We start from the raw sequence: 19,412 nt of genomic DNA on the forward strand, positions 1-19,412 counted from the left end.
ACCGGAGTCAAGCAACTGTATGCCAGCCAGAAGTAGGCCTACTGAGTCCTTCTGAATGGGCATGGACCAAGAAAGGTGCTCTATGGCAGATCTTCTGGACAGAGCTATCGCCAATTGTAGAGAGCTGTCAGCAACGGAGCAAATGTGGATGCAAAGCAGAATGCCCTGGAAGATGTAAATGCTATCAGTTTGGTCTTATCTGTACAGCACTGTGTAGCTGTAAGTGCCAGGACTAGCAATGTTGGACTTAATGAACATACATATAATCACCCACTTGAATACAATTAACAGATACAATGATTTTATGTGCCTCCAAAAAAGTAAATAACATAAAACCTCCTGTTACTTTGACATGCTTTAATAATGAAACATTTCTTGGGATTACATGTTACATGCATGTTTTTTTCACATTATTTACTCTATATACCACAAAAATCTCTCAAAACACAAAATAGATATGTATGTAACATCCTTATAGTCAAAAACATAAGATTCAAAAGGTAAAAGTTTTGAAATATGTCCCATGAGTAAAATTTTGTGGGCAGATGTGTTTTTCAATGTTGAAAATGGCGGCAGTCTTGGCAAATGGCGGTCACTTTGAAAAATCAAGTGGCCAACGTTATTTTTCAAATTATTGCCCCCAGAGGGATAACCCCACCAAATTTGGTGCTTGTTTCCACTTGTGAACGATTTCCCCCCTTATCTTCCCCACTGTCGCTGGCTACAAGAAGTGTGTCCAAGCTGTGATACTTGCCAAGGGGGTGGTACAAGGTATTAACTCTGCAGGGTGCCCGAACTTTTGCAGACACCATTTTTTTCCCGGTTATTTTGAAAGTGTAAATGATGGAAATAAAATCTAACTTTTTGTGACATATCATACGAATGTCTAATCTGTCATTTGATGCCTTTTGGAGATTTTTCCATCTTTTCTTGGCTTCTTTATGCACATTAATACACATTTTTACCTGGGGTGCCCAAACTTTTCGAGCCCCAAAAATACTGTTAAAGTCTGAACAAGAAAACTAAAACATATACAATTAAAATGTTGATGCATTGGAGCTTACATACATGCATGCATAGATATCATATTAACAGTGGGTTGATCCTGCCTTGCCTGTGTACATTCCCACGCAGGGGTGCGCCTGTGTTGCCTGTTGGGGCCTGACGGTGAGTGGCACCTCCTCCGCCCACAGCCGGCCAGGGAGAGCTGCTCTGGGCAGGACACACTGACACTTGCAGTGGTCAGGACATCAGCTCCTGTTTTATCGACTGTCTAGACCGATGAGCTAGCTACCCTTCTAGTAAAGGATTTCTGGTGTATTTGTTATTATTATTAAAAAAAGTTTACTTCGACATTGTTTTAAATCCCAATGGCTGAAGCCCGGCTGGTAGAAGAGGGGGGAGAGGGGGGAGAGGGGGGACGCGACACCCGGAACAGAAGCCGGCCAACAGGTATGTTTGTTTGGGAATGTAACGGGCTGACAGTCCAAACAGTTTCCTGAATCATCTAACGGCGACTTAGGGTTTTAAAAATATGTTGACATTTAATCAGGTGTTGTCGAAACGGAGCATATGAATAAGATGAATAAGAGAGCGGAGGGACATGTTTAATAGGTTTTGTGATTTACATGGAAGTGGTTGTTTTAAACACAGGCCACAGAACACAGGCAGAGGGTTGGACGTTTTCATCAGTTCGCCCAAACTCCTTACTAATCACCTTTTAGGCTACATGACAGCTAACACTTTAACAAATGTAAGTGTATATTCCGACCATTTATGTTTTTTCAATCATTTATGTTTATGAAAAATCATTTAGCAAACTCTTGAAACTTGTGTAATCCACCACAGGAAACACAAGTCCGCACCCTTTTTTAGTCCGTTGCAATTTTGTTGTGTGGCAATGCCAAGGAGTCTGCTTTTTAATTTCCATGCCTTGCACAAACCAATGGAAACGAAGAAGATCTGGAACAGTAGGACAAATATTGTACTTCAAAAATGAATTACTGCAACTGAAAGTTGACTGAAAGTCTGCATGACTTGTAGACAAGAGACCACCAAGCCCTTTAACAATCCTACTCAATTACTTTTTTATTTAATCAGAGGCCGTTGAAACCTAACAAACAGCTGTCTACTTTATCTTCTCAACCAGACAGATAGGCCTATATACTTTTCTTTTTAAGATTAATCTTCTGGCGTGAGTTAATATACTATATAGATCACCATGCTTTTAAAAGCATGCATCACATTTGAATATCTTTACCAGTATGTTAATAGCTGTGCTTTGATGCATCAGTCTTCCAGTTACTATGATACACAAACTTCTTATTAAGTATACTGCTGGTTGTGTCAACAAAATACTAAAGGGCAGTTTGATTTACTCTGGTTCATTTGCTAAAATGATGCCCTGTACAGCCCCTCTCATAAACATTGACCTGATCAGCATCGCAGCACAAATATTTATATTTTATTATTTTTGTGTTAGCTTATCATGGAGCTCTCTATGAAGTGAGCCTGTCATTGATACCAGCCACTAATGAAGTTTACAGTAGGTGAAATTTGTATGCAGGCAAACCTGTCTGCCACCTTATTACAGTAACATCACTTATGTTTCCACCCAGTAGTTATCCAAATTTTAGCCCACACACCTCATTGGGAAAACACTCCTTTGTTCCTCCTAGTTCTGGCTTGCTTGCAGATTTGTAGAGTTAGTATTCAGCCGTTGATTTGATGAACCAACCGCTTTCATTTTCAGTCAGCTGCCTCACATACGAGCACTGAAACTGTCTCAGTTCTTTGTTAGAATTTCCCCTCTGTGTTGTTATTCTTAATTTCCTGCCTTGCCCAGCTATGTGCAGGCAGCGTTGAACACCCCCCACCACCACCACCACCACCACCACAACCACACCCTGACCCCCACCAGCTGTCTGAATTGTTAGACAGGCTGCTGCGTCATGAACAAGCCTTTCTTGTCAAAACTGTACTTGATGCTGTTTTCCATCTTTTCAGAATAATTTATTTTGAGTACAACACATTATCATTGGCCCTCATCGTTTTAGATCCACGTCAGATATCATTTCAGGTAGTTTTCTTTCCATTGTGAATCACTCATCTGCATTGATGCCGTCTTCACTGGCCCACATTGTGTTAGTCACTCATGACACTGGCATCTGTCTTGTTTTTCAAGTGAGTGCAAATCTGTACAATCAATCAATCAATTTTAAATTGGTGGGGGTGATGGCACAGTGGATATAACACATGCCTGTGGTGTGGGCTGCAATATATCAACTAATGTGTCCCTGAGCAAGACAACCTCTATATCAATTGTAAGTTGCTTTGGATAAAAGTGTCAGCTAAATGACATGTGATGTAATTTCTTTCATAAATACGAGGTACAATTCCTGTGAAATGTTCCCATCAGCTCCTTTTGATTCATAGTTGTGAACAATCATCTGTGCACAGTAAATGTTGTTTATCCCTGGCCTGCATGTTGAATATGACACACTGTGACGAGTGGGTGACGTGCCTGATGGAAAAAGCCACTTTAGCCAGAGTTGGAGAGAGACTGTCTTTATCAGACTGTATCTGCCACTTCACTAGTATTCTGTTCTGGTGCTGGTTTCGTGTGACACTTAAAGCCAGACTGTTTTTCTTTCTTTCCCTTTTGTTGCCAGCTGTTTCACCAGCTGCTCAGTGACTGCTGCCGCGGTGCTGAGTAATGTCAGCATGTGTTCATGTGAGAGTGCAGCTGTGCAGGGAATCCTTTCCTGCTGACCTCAGCAGCTTTCTCGCGTGTTTGTTGTGTCTTTTCATGTGTCACTGGTCCACACATACAGAGGTATGTGTGCTGATGAGAAATAAAATCTAAAACCTTATAAAGTTGTCTCGTCAAGAAATCTTGCAGGGTTTTCATTTTTCTCAAATTCTTTCAAGACTTCTAAACGAGTGAGTTTAGCACAGGTTGCACAGTCAAGCGGTACCACAACCAGTCTTTCTTATAATCCACATGCTTTTTAAGGGATGACAATGTCTGTTTCTTGATTCACCCCTTTGATCCTGCCCGAAATTCCTCTACAACTATTGGATGGATTGCCATGAAATTTGGTAAAGAGGGTCCCTCAAGCTTTTTTTTTAACCTGGACTTAGTTCACAGTGTTACTGTGATCATTAATTATCTCTTGATATTTTTGTAGTTTTTTATTATTATATTATATTATGTTGTCTATTTTTATACTTTTTTACCTTTTGTCAAGAAGATTATGTTTTTGGTTTGGTTTGTTGTTTAGTTTGTCAGCTGGATTACGGAAAAACTACAGGCCTGATTTTCACGAAACTTGGTGGAAGGATGTAGAATGGGCCAAGGAAGAAGCCACTTAAAAAAAGTGATCAGAACCACAGTACGGAAACACAAAATATTTTACACTTTTGTTAACATTGCCAGATAGGGCATGGCCTTAGCAGAGGTCTGCAATGTACAATTTCCCCTCTAGTTTCCACTGTATTTACTTCAGCATCTTGCTTGTGCAGTACTTGTGTGTGCAATAGTCTCCATTAATTCACAGTTCTTATTTGGCATTCTTGAAGTAATTTTTCCCACTTCTACTTATCTGCAAAGTAATGTGTACTGTACTCACCAGGATGAAAGATTCTATGTAAAGTTTAATTAGTGTATTAACATCAAATCCAGATAATTGGTCAGGTACATGCAGACATGACATACAACAGTACATAGTCAATAATCATCATACCCAAGAATAAATAAATACTAACAAATATTTAAACAAGCTGAAAACCTGGGCCCTAGGTAGCTCACCTGGTAAAGCAGGCGCAGATATGTAGAGGCTCAGTCCTTGACACAGCGGCTCAGGGTTCGAGACTGACCTGCGGCCATTTGCTGGACGTCTTCCCGTCTTTCTCCCCCCTCATGTCTGCAGCTGTCCTGTCTAATAAAGGCTAAAATGCCAGATTACAGATAAATTAAAAACCTGAGGGTAGGAGTATGGTGGTGGGTAGGGAGATTGTGAGGGTGTATTGATACGTATTGGTAGACAATGCTAACCGCCACCTGTGTAAAAAACAAAAAAACCTAAAATCACACATATTGCCTCCAAGACAATCAGTCTCCCCATACCTATCAGTCATGAATGACACAGCCATAATACAGACCATCCCCTGAATGTATTCCCCACACTATTTCCATCTGGCCAAGCACTGAACTGGAATAAAGCCTATTAAGGAATGTCCCCACCGCCGTGTGCGCTGAACAAACAGACAAACTGTAATACCGCCACCACCACCTTCGTTGCTTTGTAGTGTTCACATTTGACGTGTCTATGTGGGTGTCCCATTGTAATGTGTTTTTTTTTGTATGTGTGATTCATGTGTTTTTATGTGTTGTTGTGCTATGGAACACAAAAAGAAGTTAAGATTCTCCCTATGGGAAAAAACAACTGTCAGTTGAATTATTAACAAAACAAAGGCTGTGGAGGTGCAGTTAAACCTGTTGAAGTTAATGAATCATTTGAGTACTTTTACAAGCAGCACAGAGTAATGTACTTTCTAGGGAAAAAGGCAGTGACAGTGCTACGTCGTGTGGCACTACCCTCGCTTCCTGAACGGCCGCATTCCAGTTCATCAGATTGGTAAACACAGGAGAGCTAAAATGTCACAGGGCCCTCCCTCTCCTTGCTGTTGTCTGTGGGTGTGTGACGGGACTTTAAGTTCTTGGTTGCGCACAGACACTCGCTCCAATGACCAGGAGGCAGGATCCTGGTGGAAATATTCTTTTGATTCTGAAGATTTTGGTTTTTATTCCTTGAATTCCTCACAGGTAGGCACAGCATTGCATCGAAAGCAACATCACACCACATGCATAGGTGAAAGTAACCAGACAACTGTGTTATGTAATGTATATCAGACTGCATATTTACACGGAAGAAGGGATCTGTTGTGTCAAGTTACAGAGCTTAACACTTTGTCTGGCAGTTGCTAAAACACTTCTTTCTTGCTAAGTGAAAGCTCATAAACTCTTCTCACGTGTTAAAGTGTGACTTGAGGCAGTAGCTCTGTGTCACTAACAGATTCACACGTGTGACAGGTGGATTACACTGCCAAGGAAGCCATGGTTTCAGGCTGAAGACATTAACAAAAATGCTGACTTCAACCCCAGCCTTTGTTTTAGTTTTTTTTCTGAATATATCTATATTCTTAAGATGTCTACTCTCACATATGAGGAACAAATGACCTTTTATTAGATAAGATTGTTTGCAGTACTGATATTGCTCATTAGACTAGAACGATGGATTGCGATGGGAATGCTACTTTTTACAGTATAGTTACATATTATACATACAATAATTAAAACCCGTCATTTTAACACTGACTTTCGTTTTAACTAACATAATGTTGACTTGGCTGCCTCCATTTTTATGAAGACATTCAGTGCAGTTGTATTGTTCATTGTCATATAGTTATAATGTTTGATTGTTTTGTTGTTGTAGTCTGTCAATACGGATAAGAGTACACATTATTCTGTCTCGCTGTCCTGTCTGTACTGTATTACATATAATAGAAAACATTTTAATGAAAATTAATCAAATGTAAAAATATGGAAATGTGTAGCATTGCTCATCATGGCTTCATGGTTTCCTAATCACCACTTGGTAAATGTAGAGGTGTTACTTTAGACTAACTGGTTCATCAAGATGGAACTGCTAGTCTTGCTGGTTAGGTTCTGGTTCTTGTATTTCTAGTTTATAATTTCCGGCCTGTTAGTAGTAACTAAAATGAAATGAATCAATGGGTAGGAGTTAAAGTGAGACTAGGTAGCTTTTGAAAGATGAAATGACACGTTTTTTCTCTTACAAATGAGAAATTCAATGCACCCTTCCTCTAATCCCCACCATTGCTACGACCTTACTTGACGGTGATATTTTTTTATCTCATGATAAAAATAATGTTAGAAAACTATTAATAAATAGTGTTGTGTAACTGACATTATTGATTAACTGATTGTTGGTTGACTTATGTATCTTCAATACTACTGTTGCACTACATTTCAGCATTGTTTCACGCGGCCACAGTGTTACATTTACTTGCTTTAAAGTACTCATATTATGCTTTATTATTATGCATTATGTTTTAGGTTTACAAAGTGAAAAAGCCCAAGGTCCACCAGAAAGGCACTCACCATCTCCAACAGAAAACACTGTTCACCAACTACTTCAAACAGCTCTATTGTAGTCCAGCCTTTACTTATGTGACACACGTGACACATGTTATAATGCTCGTCCATATTCATCCGTATTGCACATACAGTGATATAGGATTCTATCCATTCCAGTAGGGTTACACTACTTTGTGACAATGTTGATAAGCGCCAGGATCTTATCTTTGTTACTACTCATCATTTTCAAAAACCTGCACCTCTCTGTTTTCCTTTACAGATCATCCTGAAAGAACCAAGCCAGACTATTTACATTTAAGGTATGTCCTTTTTCATTCCAAGTTTCTTTTTTTGTTTTACTGTCACAAGTTGTGGATTTACTGACAGTTGTTAAGTTTCACCAAACTCTTTTTGTTGCTGGGAACAGGGCCCTATCCCTTTAACGGTCAGATCTGCTGATGCTGTTGAGGTTGTGAATGGACCAAAACAATGCACTGATTTATCCTCCGTGACTAACAGAAGGTCCACATGGGGACAAACATATGATGCTGATTCTTTTATTTGTTGTTAACAGACAATAAGGTATTAAGTATAGACTCCTCATTGACACTTGTAGACCTCATAGGGATCTGGAAACATATTTAAAAACAGGAAGTGATCACACAGGATGTTTGACCTTAAGACCCATACAAATAATAATTTAGAATAACCATTTTTTATAGATATATATCTTAGTTATGTTATGTGAGAGAACAACACAGGAGATTTGTATTAGAAAGATATTAGACATGTACTAAACACATATATTAAACAGAGTCTTGAGTCATACATTTGTTAGATTATTATTAACTATTGCTCTATGAATAATTTGAAATGTTTGTTGAGCTATCTAAAAAAAAAAAGAAGAAGAAGAAATTCTTATTTGTCACATACAATTATACAATGTAGTGAAATAGGGTTCAGTGTCTTGCTCAGATACGCTTTGACATGTGGCCGAAGGATGGGATTGGATTACCAATCTTTGGATTTTTAATTTTAATGCAGTTTCTTGTTCCATTATGTATATTGTTCATTTGTTTGCACCCTTCAAATGTTTAATGTATTCATTTGTAGTGTTTTTTTCACTGCTTTTTTCCTACTAATAACTCCATCTGCTTTTAATCACATGTTTCACTTCTACTGTATGTTTACATGTCAGTGAGCAAGGATTTGTCCCTTTTGCAGTCATTCTCCAACAATGATGGGCTATGTAGAGTACCTTACTGTATTATATCACGCAAGTGGGGACATTTAAAAAATGTTTAATTATAAAGTGCGTTTTTCGCGTGTTGTTGTTTTTTAATCATCCTAATATTATTATTTTCCTCTGTCTAGTTTTTCATTAAGAGTAAGACGTAACTCTTAATCCTTTATCTCCCGGGTAATTAAAGACATTTGGTTTTAACAACTGAGTCACCCACAAAGTTGTGAACCCGCTCTCGTCTGTGTGGCCCCAAACCTTAATGATAAACGGGCTCTCTGTTCTGCTCTCCTTTCAGCCAAGGGCCTCTGTCTTCTATACGAGCTGCTATCAAACGAAGTAAGTCACAACTCCGCTTCAGTGGCATTTTGAGATCAAGGGTAATTCCTCAAATACACGTTAGTTAGTTAGTTAGTTAATTAGTTAGTTGCTCCGTTGCCTCTGAAAATTCCGGTTATCAATCTTTTCAGCCGGATGGCCATTTCCTTCCGTTTTCTTTGTTTTAATTTTAAACTCTGGTGGATTTCTGAGGACCATGGTTACCGGTCGTCAGATCTCTGCAGGGTAAATCCAGACAGCTAGCTAGACTATCTGTCCAATCTGAGTTTTCTGTTGCACGACTAAAACAAATTTTGAACGTACACATGTTCCACCAAAACAAGTTTCTCCCGAGGCTCAGTGGCTCTGCCCGGTGCTTGGTGCTGCCCAGGACAATTGTGATTGGTTAAAAGAAATGTTACTAACTTCCTCCACAGCGCTGTGGAGGAAGTTATTGGAAGTTGTTTTTTAGGATGAACACAATTTTCCTCCCACAGATGTAACAATACAGATGTATTTTCACATTTTTGACAAATATAAGAATTGTTACCACCTGTAAATATAAAAAAGTCTGTAAAATATGATTATCTTTAGTTGTAAAAAAAGTGTCAAAGCAAGGAAATCTATGCCACATAATTAATTAGATCTTTCTTCCTACAGCAAGAACAAACTCTCAGAGTGACCACACCAGAGAAAGAAGGTAATGCAAACAAAAATCCAGAGTAGAAAACTTTATAGTTGATGTTTATTTCTAAGCATGATATCTGGCTTCTCGTATATGGGGATTGAAATGCAACTGTAGGTATCTAATTTGTTGCATCTTGCTTCAGATATAACCCTAAAAGGGGCACTGTGCTTTGCTAGCTTGGCTAAGAAATACTGGAGTTATCCGCGAGAAATAAATCATCTGCATGTATATTTTGTTATTCTGAATTGAAACATAAATAGATATGTGCCGATTGCATTTCAGGCGACCAGAGATTACCATCCTCTCAGCAGAACCTCTGGACAGAAGGAACTGGTTGTCAGGAACCTCTGAGGTTTTTCCTCGTCCTCCTCAGTCGGGCTGGTCTGTAGGCACCCAGGCTGTTTCCCAGGTAGACCTAGTCTGATTGGCAGTGTTTGATTTCACTCAGCTGTTATGTTTTTCAACCAGCAATCAATGCTTGGTTTTTCAGATGGGCCAGTATGTAGATTGGGTGTTTTTTGGCTAATGGTTTTGTGCTATCCAAGAATAAAAAAGACTAAAGACAAACTGAGCCTAAAATTGTAAGTCATGAGTTATAGAAGCTACAGTAGAGCCAGAATTTGAAAATTCCCCTTGTCGGAATCATTTTGAGCAAACACGAAATGTAAAGTATGTATTTTATTTCCCAATATTTGGGTCTAAATATTGTTTCAAGGCCTTCCCCTACACTGCCAGGAATAAAGTTTTAGTGGAGAAATTTGTTTGCCACAAGTAGTAGAATGTAAATACATTGGGTCTGAAAAAAAGTTAGCTTAAAAAATACACACCGTGTGTACGTTTATTTTACTGTAGGATGTAAACAGCCTTCATTTGGTAAATCTTTAAAATGCCAAAAAAGGTTTGAGGACATAATATGAAAAATCAAATTTATCCTAACAAACTCAACACTTAATATAAGCAGAAATACTGCAAAAATAACGTGAGTGTATATGAACACCTCTCTTTTCCATGACTTAGCCCCCACCATCCTATGACCAGGTGATTCAAGAGAAGACCCAGGAAGAGCACATTGTCAAGCCCACTGCAGCCCCCCGCCGGGCCACCTGCACCACCACAAGTGCCACGCAGACTGACCCAGTTCGGAACAACACCTCCACTCCTGTCCCACAGTGCAGTGGTGCTCCACAGTCAGTGAAAAGACCTGCAGGTGAGGCACGTGACAATCATCAGTGATGTGTACCAAACTACCAGTCTTAAGTTTCAGTCTATTTCTACTTAAATTTCGCTGGATTTCCCTCATTTAGGCCAGATATCCGTTGCCTTGGGCTTCCCTTTGTGTTGGCATTTTAAACTCCGGTTGATTTATGAGGACTATGGTTGACTGCTCCTCAGATCTCTGCAGGGTAAATCCAGACAGCTAGCTTGACTATCTGTCCAATCTGAGTTTTCTGTTGCACGACTAAAACAACCTTTTGAACACACGTGTTCCACCAAAACAAGTTCCTTCCCGAGGTTATTTTGCAGAGACGGTGTTGCTCCCTATGGCGCTTAGCACCGCCCAAGCCAATTGTGATTGGTTTAGAGAAATTCCAGTAAACCAGAGCGTGTTTTTCTCTCGTCCCGGAGAGCTCTGTGGACCAGCCAGACCGTCCTCCGCAGCGGGTGGAGGAAGGTCTGGCAATGCGAGACTAATTTCTACTCAGCACACAATGACTGTTTCATGATCATTACATCTCCTTCCAGGTAAAAAGCCACAAAAACCACCAAGGCCATCACTGCCAAAACCAGTGGACAGAGAACCAGTCACTAAAGCTGTTACACCCGCTGACGAGAAAGTTGGAACAAAAACGGCAGGATCCACAAACACTGAGGACCAAAGTGACTCCAAGCCAGATTTAAAGCAAACCCACCGAGCGGATTCCCTTCCAACCTGCAGCAGGTCTGTCACTGTGCACTGGGATAGTGCTACAAAGCCTCTCACTGCTGCTGAAACCACTTGCTCTTCCCCAGACTCACAACACGGTCAATGCCCTGTTCCACTTCCTCGTACAAAATCCCGAAAGCAGACGATCACAGAAGTGGTCAAAGTTCCGACTTTGGTCAAAATCGGTGAAGATCGTGACAGTATATGCTCTGATCCACAAGTGGTTTCCCAGAATGAGTATTTAAAGGAGTTATTGGAGGTCTTTGGTGCAGATAACGAGTGTAAGGAGAACGGCGACATCGTTGACCAATCAGACGAGGCTTTACAAGGTGATGATGCTGGTGACGAGATGAACCTCAACCGCAATATCCAGGCCAGGATCCAGGCCTTTGAGACCCAGACTGGCACCGAGGAGGGAAACACAGCTGAACCAGCCAAACAGATACCTCTAATTAGGAAGGCGACCAGCAAACCTCCAGTTGCTGCTAAACCTTCTGTAGGTCTTAGACCTCAACTGAACAGTGTAGATAATGACTATCAAAACGTATCAACCACAAACATCCCACCAAGCCCGACAACAGCCCCCAGACCTCAGCCCCCGAAGAAACCCGCTGAACGAGCTGTGAAAGAGGAACTGAACAAGTTATTCAACAAGACACCCATCCCGGACAGAACAGGTCCCGACAGCGTCTTTGAAGAGGACACTCCACCAGTTCCCCCAACACGTCCAGGGAAGACTTTTAAGCAACCTCTGAAACCCAACCTTAATATAAACAACCACAACTCAGTCTCCGTGGTCACAAACAACGAGTATGCAGAGAGTCAACCCAGTGAGTTGCATTTTTTTTGAAGTTGTATATTGTGTAAGACAAAATACCGCGCTGAATCAATTCATTCATTCATTTGGATATTAACCTATTGTTTAACGTAACATGCACAAAATGTCGCTGTAGCTGCAAAACAATGGACACGTGCTAATTTTATGTGTGCGCACAAGCTCAAAATACTATTGAACCTTATTCGATTACATAGCATTAGATCTTCTCACCTCTTTGCAAGAATGCAGATATTCGCATTCCCCAACATTTCAAACTATTCCTTTCATGACTAATCGATTTAGACAAAAATTATCAAATCATTTTAAAATCGCTTGATGTATCGATCAAATACCATCGATCAAATGACAGACTAAAATGTTTTTGTCTGTCAACATTGTAGGGCTTCTTCATTCACATGAATACACAGCTACAAAGTTAAGTGTGTCTTTGTTCAGGTTACATCCCGAGCAAGCCTCAGCAGAATGCAGACACCAATATGGACCTTGTCGCCTGTAATATAACACGGAGACCAACCACCATCAGGGTCCCCAGAAAAAGTGGTTCATGTGAGTCCCTCTCATATGCGGTAAATTATGTGATTGGATGAAAAATGTGATAACTGTCAAAATATGTTTCTTAAATTGTTAAATTTGATGCGTTCACTTTGGTATTGCCATGGATGCAATGCTTTTTTATACCATCAAAACACTGTATTTTAAAGTTTTTTGATCTGTTACACACTGTACATTTGTTTGTATTTTTAAAACACATGGAGCATAATTATACAGTATGATTTTGTAAAGACAGTTGTCTTCTCAGTGTCGGATCATTTTCAGGACAGTCCCCCTCAGCTCCCTGCTCAGAAACCCATAGGCTCCCTGAAGAACTCGGCGAATCACAGACAGACGCCCTCCCTCCTCCGCCAGGTAAGATTTGCATCCCACTGAGCAATCAGAAACGTCTGTATTAACTCAGCAAGCGCTACCTCTGAGCATCTCAGAAGAGTGAAAGGTTCTCACAAAATGGTTATTCTTGTCAGACAACTTAATTTACAGAATTGTCTAATTAAAAGGTTTTGTATTATTAGTGGTATATCTATTCATAAACTTTGACATGGTGCATTCTGAACACATAAAGTTTTTTTCAATCAGGTTGATTTGGTCTGTATGTGTTGTAGCCCGGTTTCTATGGTTTCCAGGGCTGTAGGCTGTGAATTTGTTTTAGCGGCAATAAAACTTTACAATTGGATTCTTCTGCAGGACTCTTTCCAGTCATCACTACCTCCTCGGTGAGTAAAGGGAAAGAATTCTAGCAGTAGAATTTAAATATCAAACAACGACGCTCAACTTGACACACTACTCAACTTGATGATGGTGTTGAACAGGAGGCAGATGTCCCTTCCACCTCGCCCACCGTTAGCCAAAATAAGCCCAGGAAGACCTACCCCACCTAGCATTCAGCGCACTGGTCGATCCTATTCAGCATCGTTGGAAGCGTCGCCTAAACCCCAGGCACAGAAGCCCCACAGGAAAGGACCGGCCTTACCTCCAAGGCCCAGCCCAGGCCACCGTCTTTACAACCAGTACACTGTGAGAGAGATCCCACTGAACAACTTTGTAATAGTGTTTAAAGTACCACTTGATAAACATCTTGGTTCATTTTTGCTTTTGTTCAACAGCTTCAAATTCCTCATGGGATTGCAACCTCCAACTACAACGGGAGTAATACAGGAGAACTGTCATTTCAGGTGTCTAAACTACTATAACTGGCTTACAAATTGCCTTTCAATACAAGTGCAATCCCTCAAAAATGGTTGGATGATCCATTGAGTTGATTTAGTAAGATTGAATACCTTTCTGGCCTTTCAATAGAAAAATGATGTGCTTCTGCTGCTGGAGGAGATTGACAACAACACGTTTGACTGTCAAGTTGGACAAGCCAGAGGCAGAGTCCACACATCTTGCATAATGGTCATCAATCCTCTTTCCTCAGTCTCACACATGTCCCAGCCACAGGTAACCAGTCCTCATCTATGAGTAAATACCTGTCACTGATACATGAGACTGCCTTGCCCAGTAGGCTATGAGACATTAACCTTAAGTGTCTTTGTACTGTAATTCTAGGGTGCCAGTCCAGCTGGTGGAGCTGGTAATGAGCTTAAGGTGCAGGCCATACATGACTTCAATCCAGGTGACACGTCAGTGTAATCAGAGATTAGACAATAACACTAAAATTAGATAATATATTGAAAAAATTGTTTGACACTTTGGAAAATACTCCTATTTGATAAGATTGATACAACTTTAATGTCAATTACCTTATCTTAGCATAATTAAGCAAATTGTATCTAGTTTGTTAGGTGTGCTAATTAGCAAGCTTTTAAGGTTTGGGGAGGAGTATGTTTAAACTTTGGAGAGAACTAAGATAGCTTTGTCTTAGTGCCTTATGCTGGAGCTAGGAGGAGATTAGCTTAATTTAACAGAAAGGTCATGGCTATGTTCCCGGGGTCCTATGTTCCCGGGGTCCTATGTTCCCGGGGTCCTATGTTCCCGGGGTCCTATGTTCCCGGGGTCCTATGCTACCGGGGTTCTATGTTCCCGGGGTCCTATGTCTCTTCATATAAACTAACATTGTAAGAGTGTTCAAATTGCTAAAGAACAAAGGAATATGGACGTTTCAATTGCAGTTTGAATTGTTAAGGTCCATTACAACTGCATTTAAAGTAAGCTATCAATGTCTAAAATCAAGTGAACTGTCTTTCCCACATATTTGAGGGCGTAGGTTTCACTGAGTGTAACATCAGCTGGCTAAAAGCTGTAGGTGGGTGACATATTGACCCAGGGAAACATGCATTTAACACTTGACAGGGGGAAAAAAATGCTGGAACAAATAACCTTTGGAAAGCTGGGGAACATAGGACTCCGGGAACATAGATACCCTCCCCTCCAGATCCATAATGCACAGATGGGAGATTCAGAATTCATTCTTTTCCCAAAATACCAAGTTATTTTCTGCAAACATACAGAGGGTCCAGGAGAGCTGGCTCTGCGAGCTGGAGATGTGGTGACCATGGTGGAGCAGCTGGACAGCGAGTGGTACACAGGCACTTGTAGGGGATCTACTGGTTTCTTTCCCGTCAATTATGTCAAAGTCCTGGTAAGTTTTAAGCATTGAAATCAATTCTTGCATTGCACGGATTACCCCTTTGATAACATGTTTAGTATGGTTAACGATTCCCCGATTTAAAGGATTTTGATTGTCATTTCTCCAATTAGTCAAATTCACCCAAACCCCTCCCTGAACGGAAAGCGAGGCCACCACCTGCAACAGCCAGGTACTGTTTTCACATCCTAAATTGTTTGCCTTTACAAACCACCCCGATGAACTAACATGAAGTCTGAAATGTTGTTGCCTCCTTAAAAGTGGTCCGAGATGTGTAGCGAAGTTCGACTTTGAGGCGGAGAACAGCGATGAGCTGTCGTTCTCTGAGGGGGATGTGATCCAGCTCAAGGCGTTAGCTGGACAGGACTGGGCTCGGGGACAGCTTGGCGTCGCGACTGGTATCTTCCCTCTTAACTTTGTAGAGATCATTGAAGATCTGCCTCCACCCCCAAGTCAGCAGAAAAAACAGTCCTTTAGGATACCAATGCCTGGTAAGCATCAAGACTAAAGCCATTCAGTCTTTTTCGCTATGAGTTGGTTTGGCCACCAAGAGTTAGTATAAATACATTTTATATATACTTTGTGTGTGTGTGTCTGTGTGTGTCAGTGTCTTAAAATGGGAATATTTATCCTAATCCTCAAGAAAAAAAGAGCATCTGTGTCCATCAGTGAACAGCCTTTTGCTTTATGTTGGCTTGCATTTCCCTCTCTGGCATGTCAGGAATTTGGGCTTGTGTTTCTATTTCATTAAATAGCTGTTTACAAAAGGTCTCAGCATACTCGTGCAAGTTAACCCATTCAGTTAGCTGTTGAATTATAATATCTGCAGGTGTTTGAGGACTGTCTTTTCTTAATTCTAAGTACTTATAAACTAAATGCAACATACTAAACTTCGACCCAAATAACTGTGGCAGAGCTTTGTCTCTGTTCTCCCTATAATTAGTACCACATTATAAGGTTATTTCCAGGAACCCTCCTTGCCTTCATGAAATGTGAAAAGCTGTTTGAATTAGTTTTTGAATTACATTCTAGTAAAGAAATACTGACTCTTATAAATACTGGATTTGTAGATGAATTGTGTTGGCCTACAAGGCCCCACATTTAAATATATACACATTATACACACATAGAATGTAACATACTCTTAATATATAAAGTAATAAACTATAAAATGTAAACTCCCTACCAGGTCACAAAACCACCGAAGAAAATACAGTAGACACAGCATTATTTCAGTTATACATCAGTAATTTCCTCAAACTGTGCCCACAATTTTTTTATTTTCTTCTCTGATTGGATTTTATTTTAAGTCACCTGTATGGCATTTTTCCCACAGGCATGGTTACTTCTCCAAGTACACATCCTGAAGTGGCCAAACCCGCTCCGGTAAACAACTTTTATGTAAAGAGAATGTGAGATGAAGGTTTGTTCCAGCCCAATATTGTACATCTTCTCTTGTTCTACTCACTCTGTAGGTGGAGCAGCACGGTGTGGAGTGGGTGGTGGCTCAGTATGACTACGTGGGGAATTCAGACGACGACCTGTCGTTTCAACAGGGCGAATGTATCCTGATCAGCCAGCATTTGGACGCTGAGTGGAGCTGTGGCATGCTCAACGGCAGAGAGGGCATGTTCCCCAGGGCGTATGTTGAGAGCACCAAAGGTATGAAGTTCTCACGACATCGGTTTGTTGTTGATATGACTAAACGACTGCCATTCACTTCGTTATCTCGTCCTATCTGTTCCCATCATTGAACTCATTATGGAGTCAATGATGAGAAATATTTAGAACGAGCACCAGTGTTTTATAGGAACAAAAGGTGTGAAATTACTCATTACAAATGCGATGGTACTTAACTACTAAGTAACTAACTACTACTCAACTACTTTGTCAAACATTAAAGTTGTACTGTAGCATTTCATGGTGACGAGCATCATCACAACCATTTTGGCTGCAACCAATTTTTTATTATTATCCATTGATCTGCCAATCCATTTCTCAATTAATTATTGGGTCTATGAAAGCGCCTCTCACAATTTTACTACCAGTAAAGCCGAAGGTGACTCAAGTTACTTGTTTGGCCTGACCAACATATTCAGTTTAATACTTCATAAGTTTGGGAAAAGCACTAAATATCCATTATTACGTAGCTAGAACTGGGTATTGAATGGTATTTATTGATTTTCTGGCCATTGATTTATGGATTAATCTACGCGCACATATGGGGCGTTAATTAACCCAGTGTATGTCTTCACCAGGCCAGCTGTCCTGTGATAAGCTGCCGAGTCCGGCTGCTCCTCCTCCTGCTAGAGGCAAGGCTCTGTTCAACTTTTCGTCAGAATGTGAGGAGGAGCTCTCTCTGAAGGTATAGGGATTTATTTTTAAAATGAATAAAAGGCACAAATTCAGAGCTCATTCTACAGTAAGCACTGCTATTGGGATAACCTCTCACTTCCTCTTCTTTCTCAGGTTGGGGATATTATAACTGGTCTGGAGTCTGTTGATGATGAATGGTTCCTGGGTGACTTGAGAGGGAAACGAGCCCTGGTCCCTAAAAACTACGTGAGAGTACTGAAATAATGCCATGTGGCTTTCAGTACTACAAAAACAAAAGGGACAATGTTGGATGACCAGAACAAAATGCGGTTTTCAGCAGTTTGACTATCTTAAACTGGAATGCAGTGATTCAACTCAACTTAGTACTTTTTTTCTGGTGTTGGAATTGAAAAGTGTTTACCTAATAATGTATTGTGGTTATAAATAAACATGAGTGAAAATGGATGTTAAATACTGAATATTGTTCAATTTGGATTATTCAGCAACTGCACCACCTACTGGTCACTCATTTCCCTCCCATGAACGAGGTGTCATGGTCAGAATAAGAATCAGGGAGGACGACCTGTTTTCTTACTTAGTTTGATTGTCATGATTTTTGAGTTCTTTCTTCAGAATTGGTTTTGAATCAAAACAAAAGTGCAAAACAGATAAACTACTGTTAAAAAGGTGTCAAATTAACATATTTGAATTATGTGGACCAATTCCAAAATATAATACAAACCATTATTCTAAACCCAAATTTTGAAAATGGCATACATTTATTCTATAAAACCCATTTGTTATCAAATATTTTATATATATTATATTTTATATATTCCAATCACTCATGCATCTAAGGGATAACAAAGTGAGTGATCTGCAAAATTGAAGTGAACATTTCATTAGATTCACCTGCAAGACACACTGCAGCAGCATAATGCAGGGTCCTAACCCTTTAAACCAAGGACTCCATTGAACAAGAGAGATCATGTATTGTATACAATGAAGTTGCATATTAAACTGGGCCTATAATAAAGTTTAAGGCGGCCTAATGCCTTAATACTTTAGTGAATAGAATGCTAAACTATTAAAATAATTGTGGGCATATTATAAATTATCTTTAGATGTGGCACAGTGAATCCATAGGATATTCTGTATAGCTATCTCAGCAACTAGCTATAGGCCAGTAAGCCTATCATTAGTGGGGGTTTATATATTTATATATGTTGGATACATGTTATTTTATTTAGGAAATAACTTAAATGAATTTGGTGGCCCCTTTAGGGGTCCCAGACCCAGTTGAAGATCACTGGCCTAAGGTGCACATGCAAGAGGCATGACATTGAGTGCTCAGTTGCATGAACTAACTGCAGGATAGGGTTCTGCAAATTCATCTTAGAACACAGGTGATTATGATGATCCAGAAAACTTAGATGATAACCCTCAATGTTAAAAGGAGCGCTAGCTTTTTGGCCATTTTATTTCTCTACAGACCTTCCCCTACAGCTTTGGAATAGATATTTGGTAGCTTGATGTTTACTAGTGTCTGCCTCCTCATTCGGTTTGTCTTCTGCCTCTTTCAGTTCCTTAGACAATGCTTTCTGCTTCCTTTTTTGCCGGCTCAGCCATGACGAGGGAGAAAAACTCCATCCCTACCCAGCCGGTTTCTGAATGGGGGTGTGCAGTGCTGTGAAGCAATCCGTTACATCATGAGACCTGATATCATGCAATCCTTCGTGTTTACATGAGTTAATGGCATGTTGATTAGTGCCAATACAGCAGTG

At 40.2% G+C, this 19,412-nt stretch overlaps 1 protein-coding gene across 3 annotated transcripts; it reads left to right on the forward strand.

The window, feature by feature from the left end:
- Positions 1 to 1,155: 1,155 nt before the first annotated feature.
- Positions 1,156 to 17,894, forward strand: sh3d19 (SH3 domain containing 19). Of its 3 annotated transcripts, XM_034897559.1 has the most exons (22): positions 1,379 to 1,452; positions 4,016 to 4,101; positions 7,443 to 7,482; positions 8,701 to 8,741; positions 9,381 to 9,420; positions 9,691 to 9,817; positions 10,426 to 10,615; positions 11,152 to 12,162; positions 12,606 to 12,716; positions 12,970 to 13,076; positions 13,410 to 13,438; positions 13,535 to 13,739; positions 13,829 to 13,897; positions 14,022 to 14,165; positions 14,274 to 14,340; positions 15,176 to 15,306; positions 15,426 to 15,484; positions 15,574 to 15,803; positions 16,649 to 16,698; positions 16,788 to 16,974; positions 17,571 to 17,677; positions 17,782 to 17,894. In XM_034897559.1, the coding sequence occupies exons 2-22, from the start codon at positions 4,092 to 4,094 to the stop codon at positions 17,890 to 17,892; spliced, it is 3,066 nt and encodes a 1,021-aa protein (XP_034753450.1). In that variant the 5' UTR covers positions 1,379 to 1,452; positions 4,016 to 4,091; the 3' UTR covers positions 17,893 to 17,894. The 3 variants fall into 3 exon arrangements, with proteins under 3 accessions (XP_034753441.1, XP_034753432.1, XP_034753450.1); XM_034897550.1 differs by lacking the exon at positions 4,016 to 4,101 and having other exon boundaries at positions 1,156 to 1,452; positions 10,447 to 10,615; XM_034897541.1 differs by lacking the exon at positions 4,016 to 4,101 and having other exon boundaries at positions 1,157 to 1,452.
- The last annotated feature ends 1,518 nt before the right edge of the window (positions 17,895 to 19,412 follow it).

The sequence above is a fragment of the Etheostoma cragini genome, chromosome 2 (assembly GCF_013103735.1).
Source record: "Etheostoma cragini isolate CJK2018 chromosome 2, CSU_Ecrag_1.0, whole genome shotgun sequence".
Taxonomy (NCBI): domain Eukaryota; kingdom Metazoa; phylum Chordata; class Actinopteri; order Perciformes; family Percidae; genus Etheostoma; species Etheostoma cragini.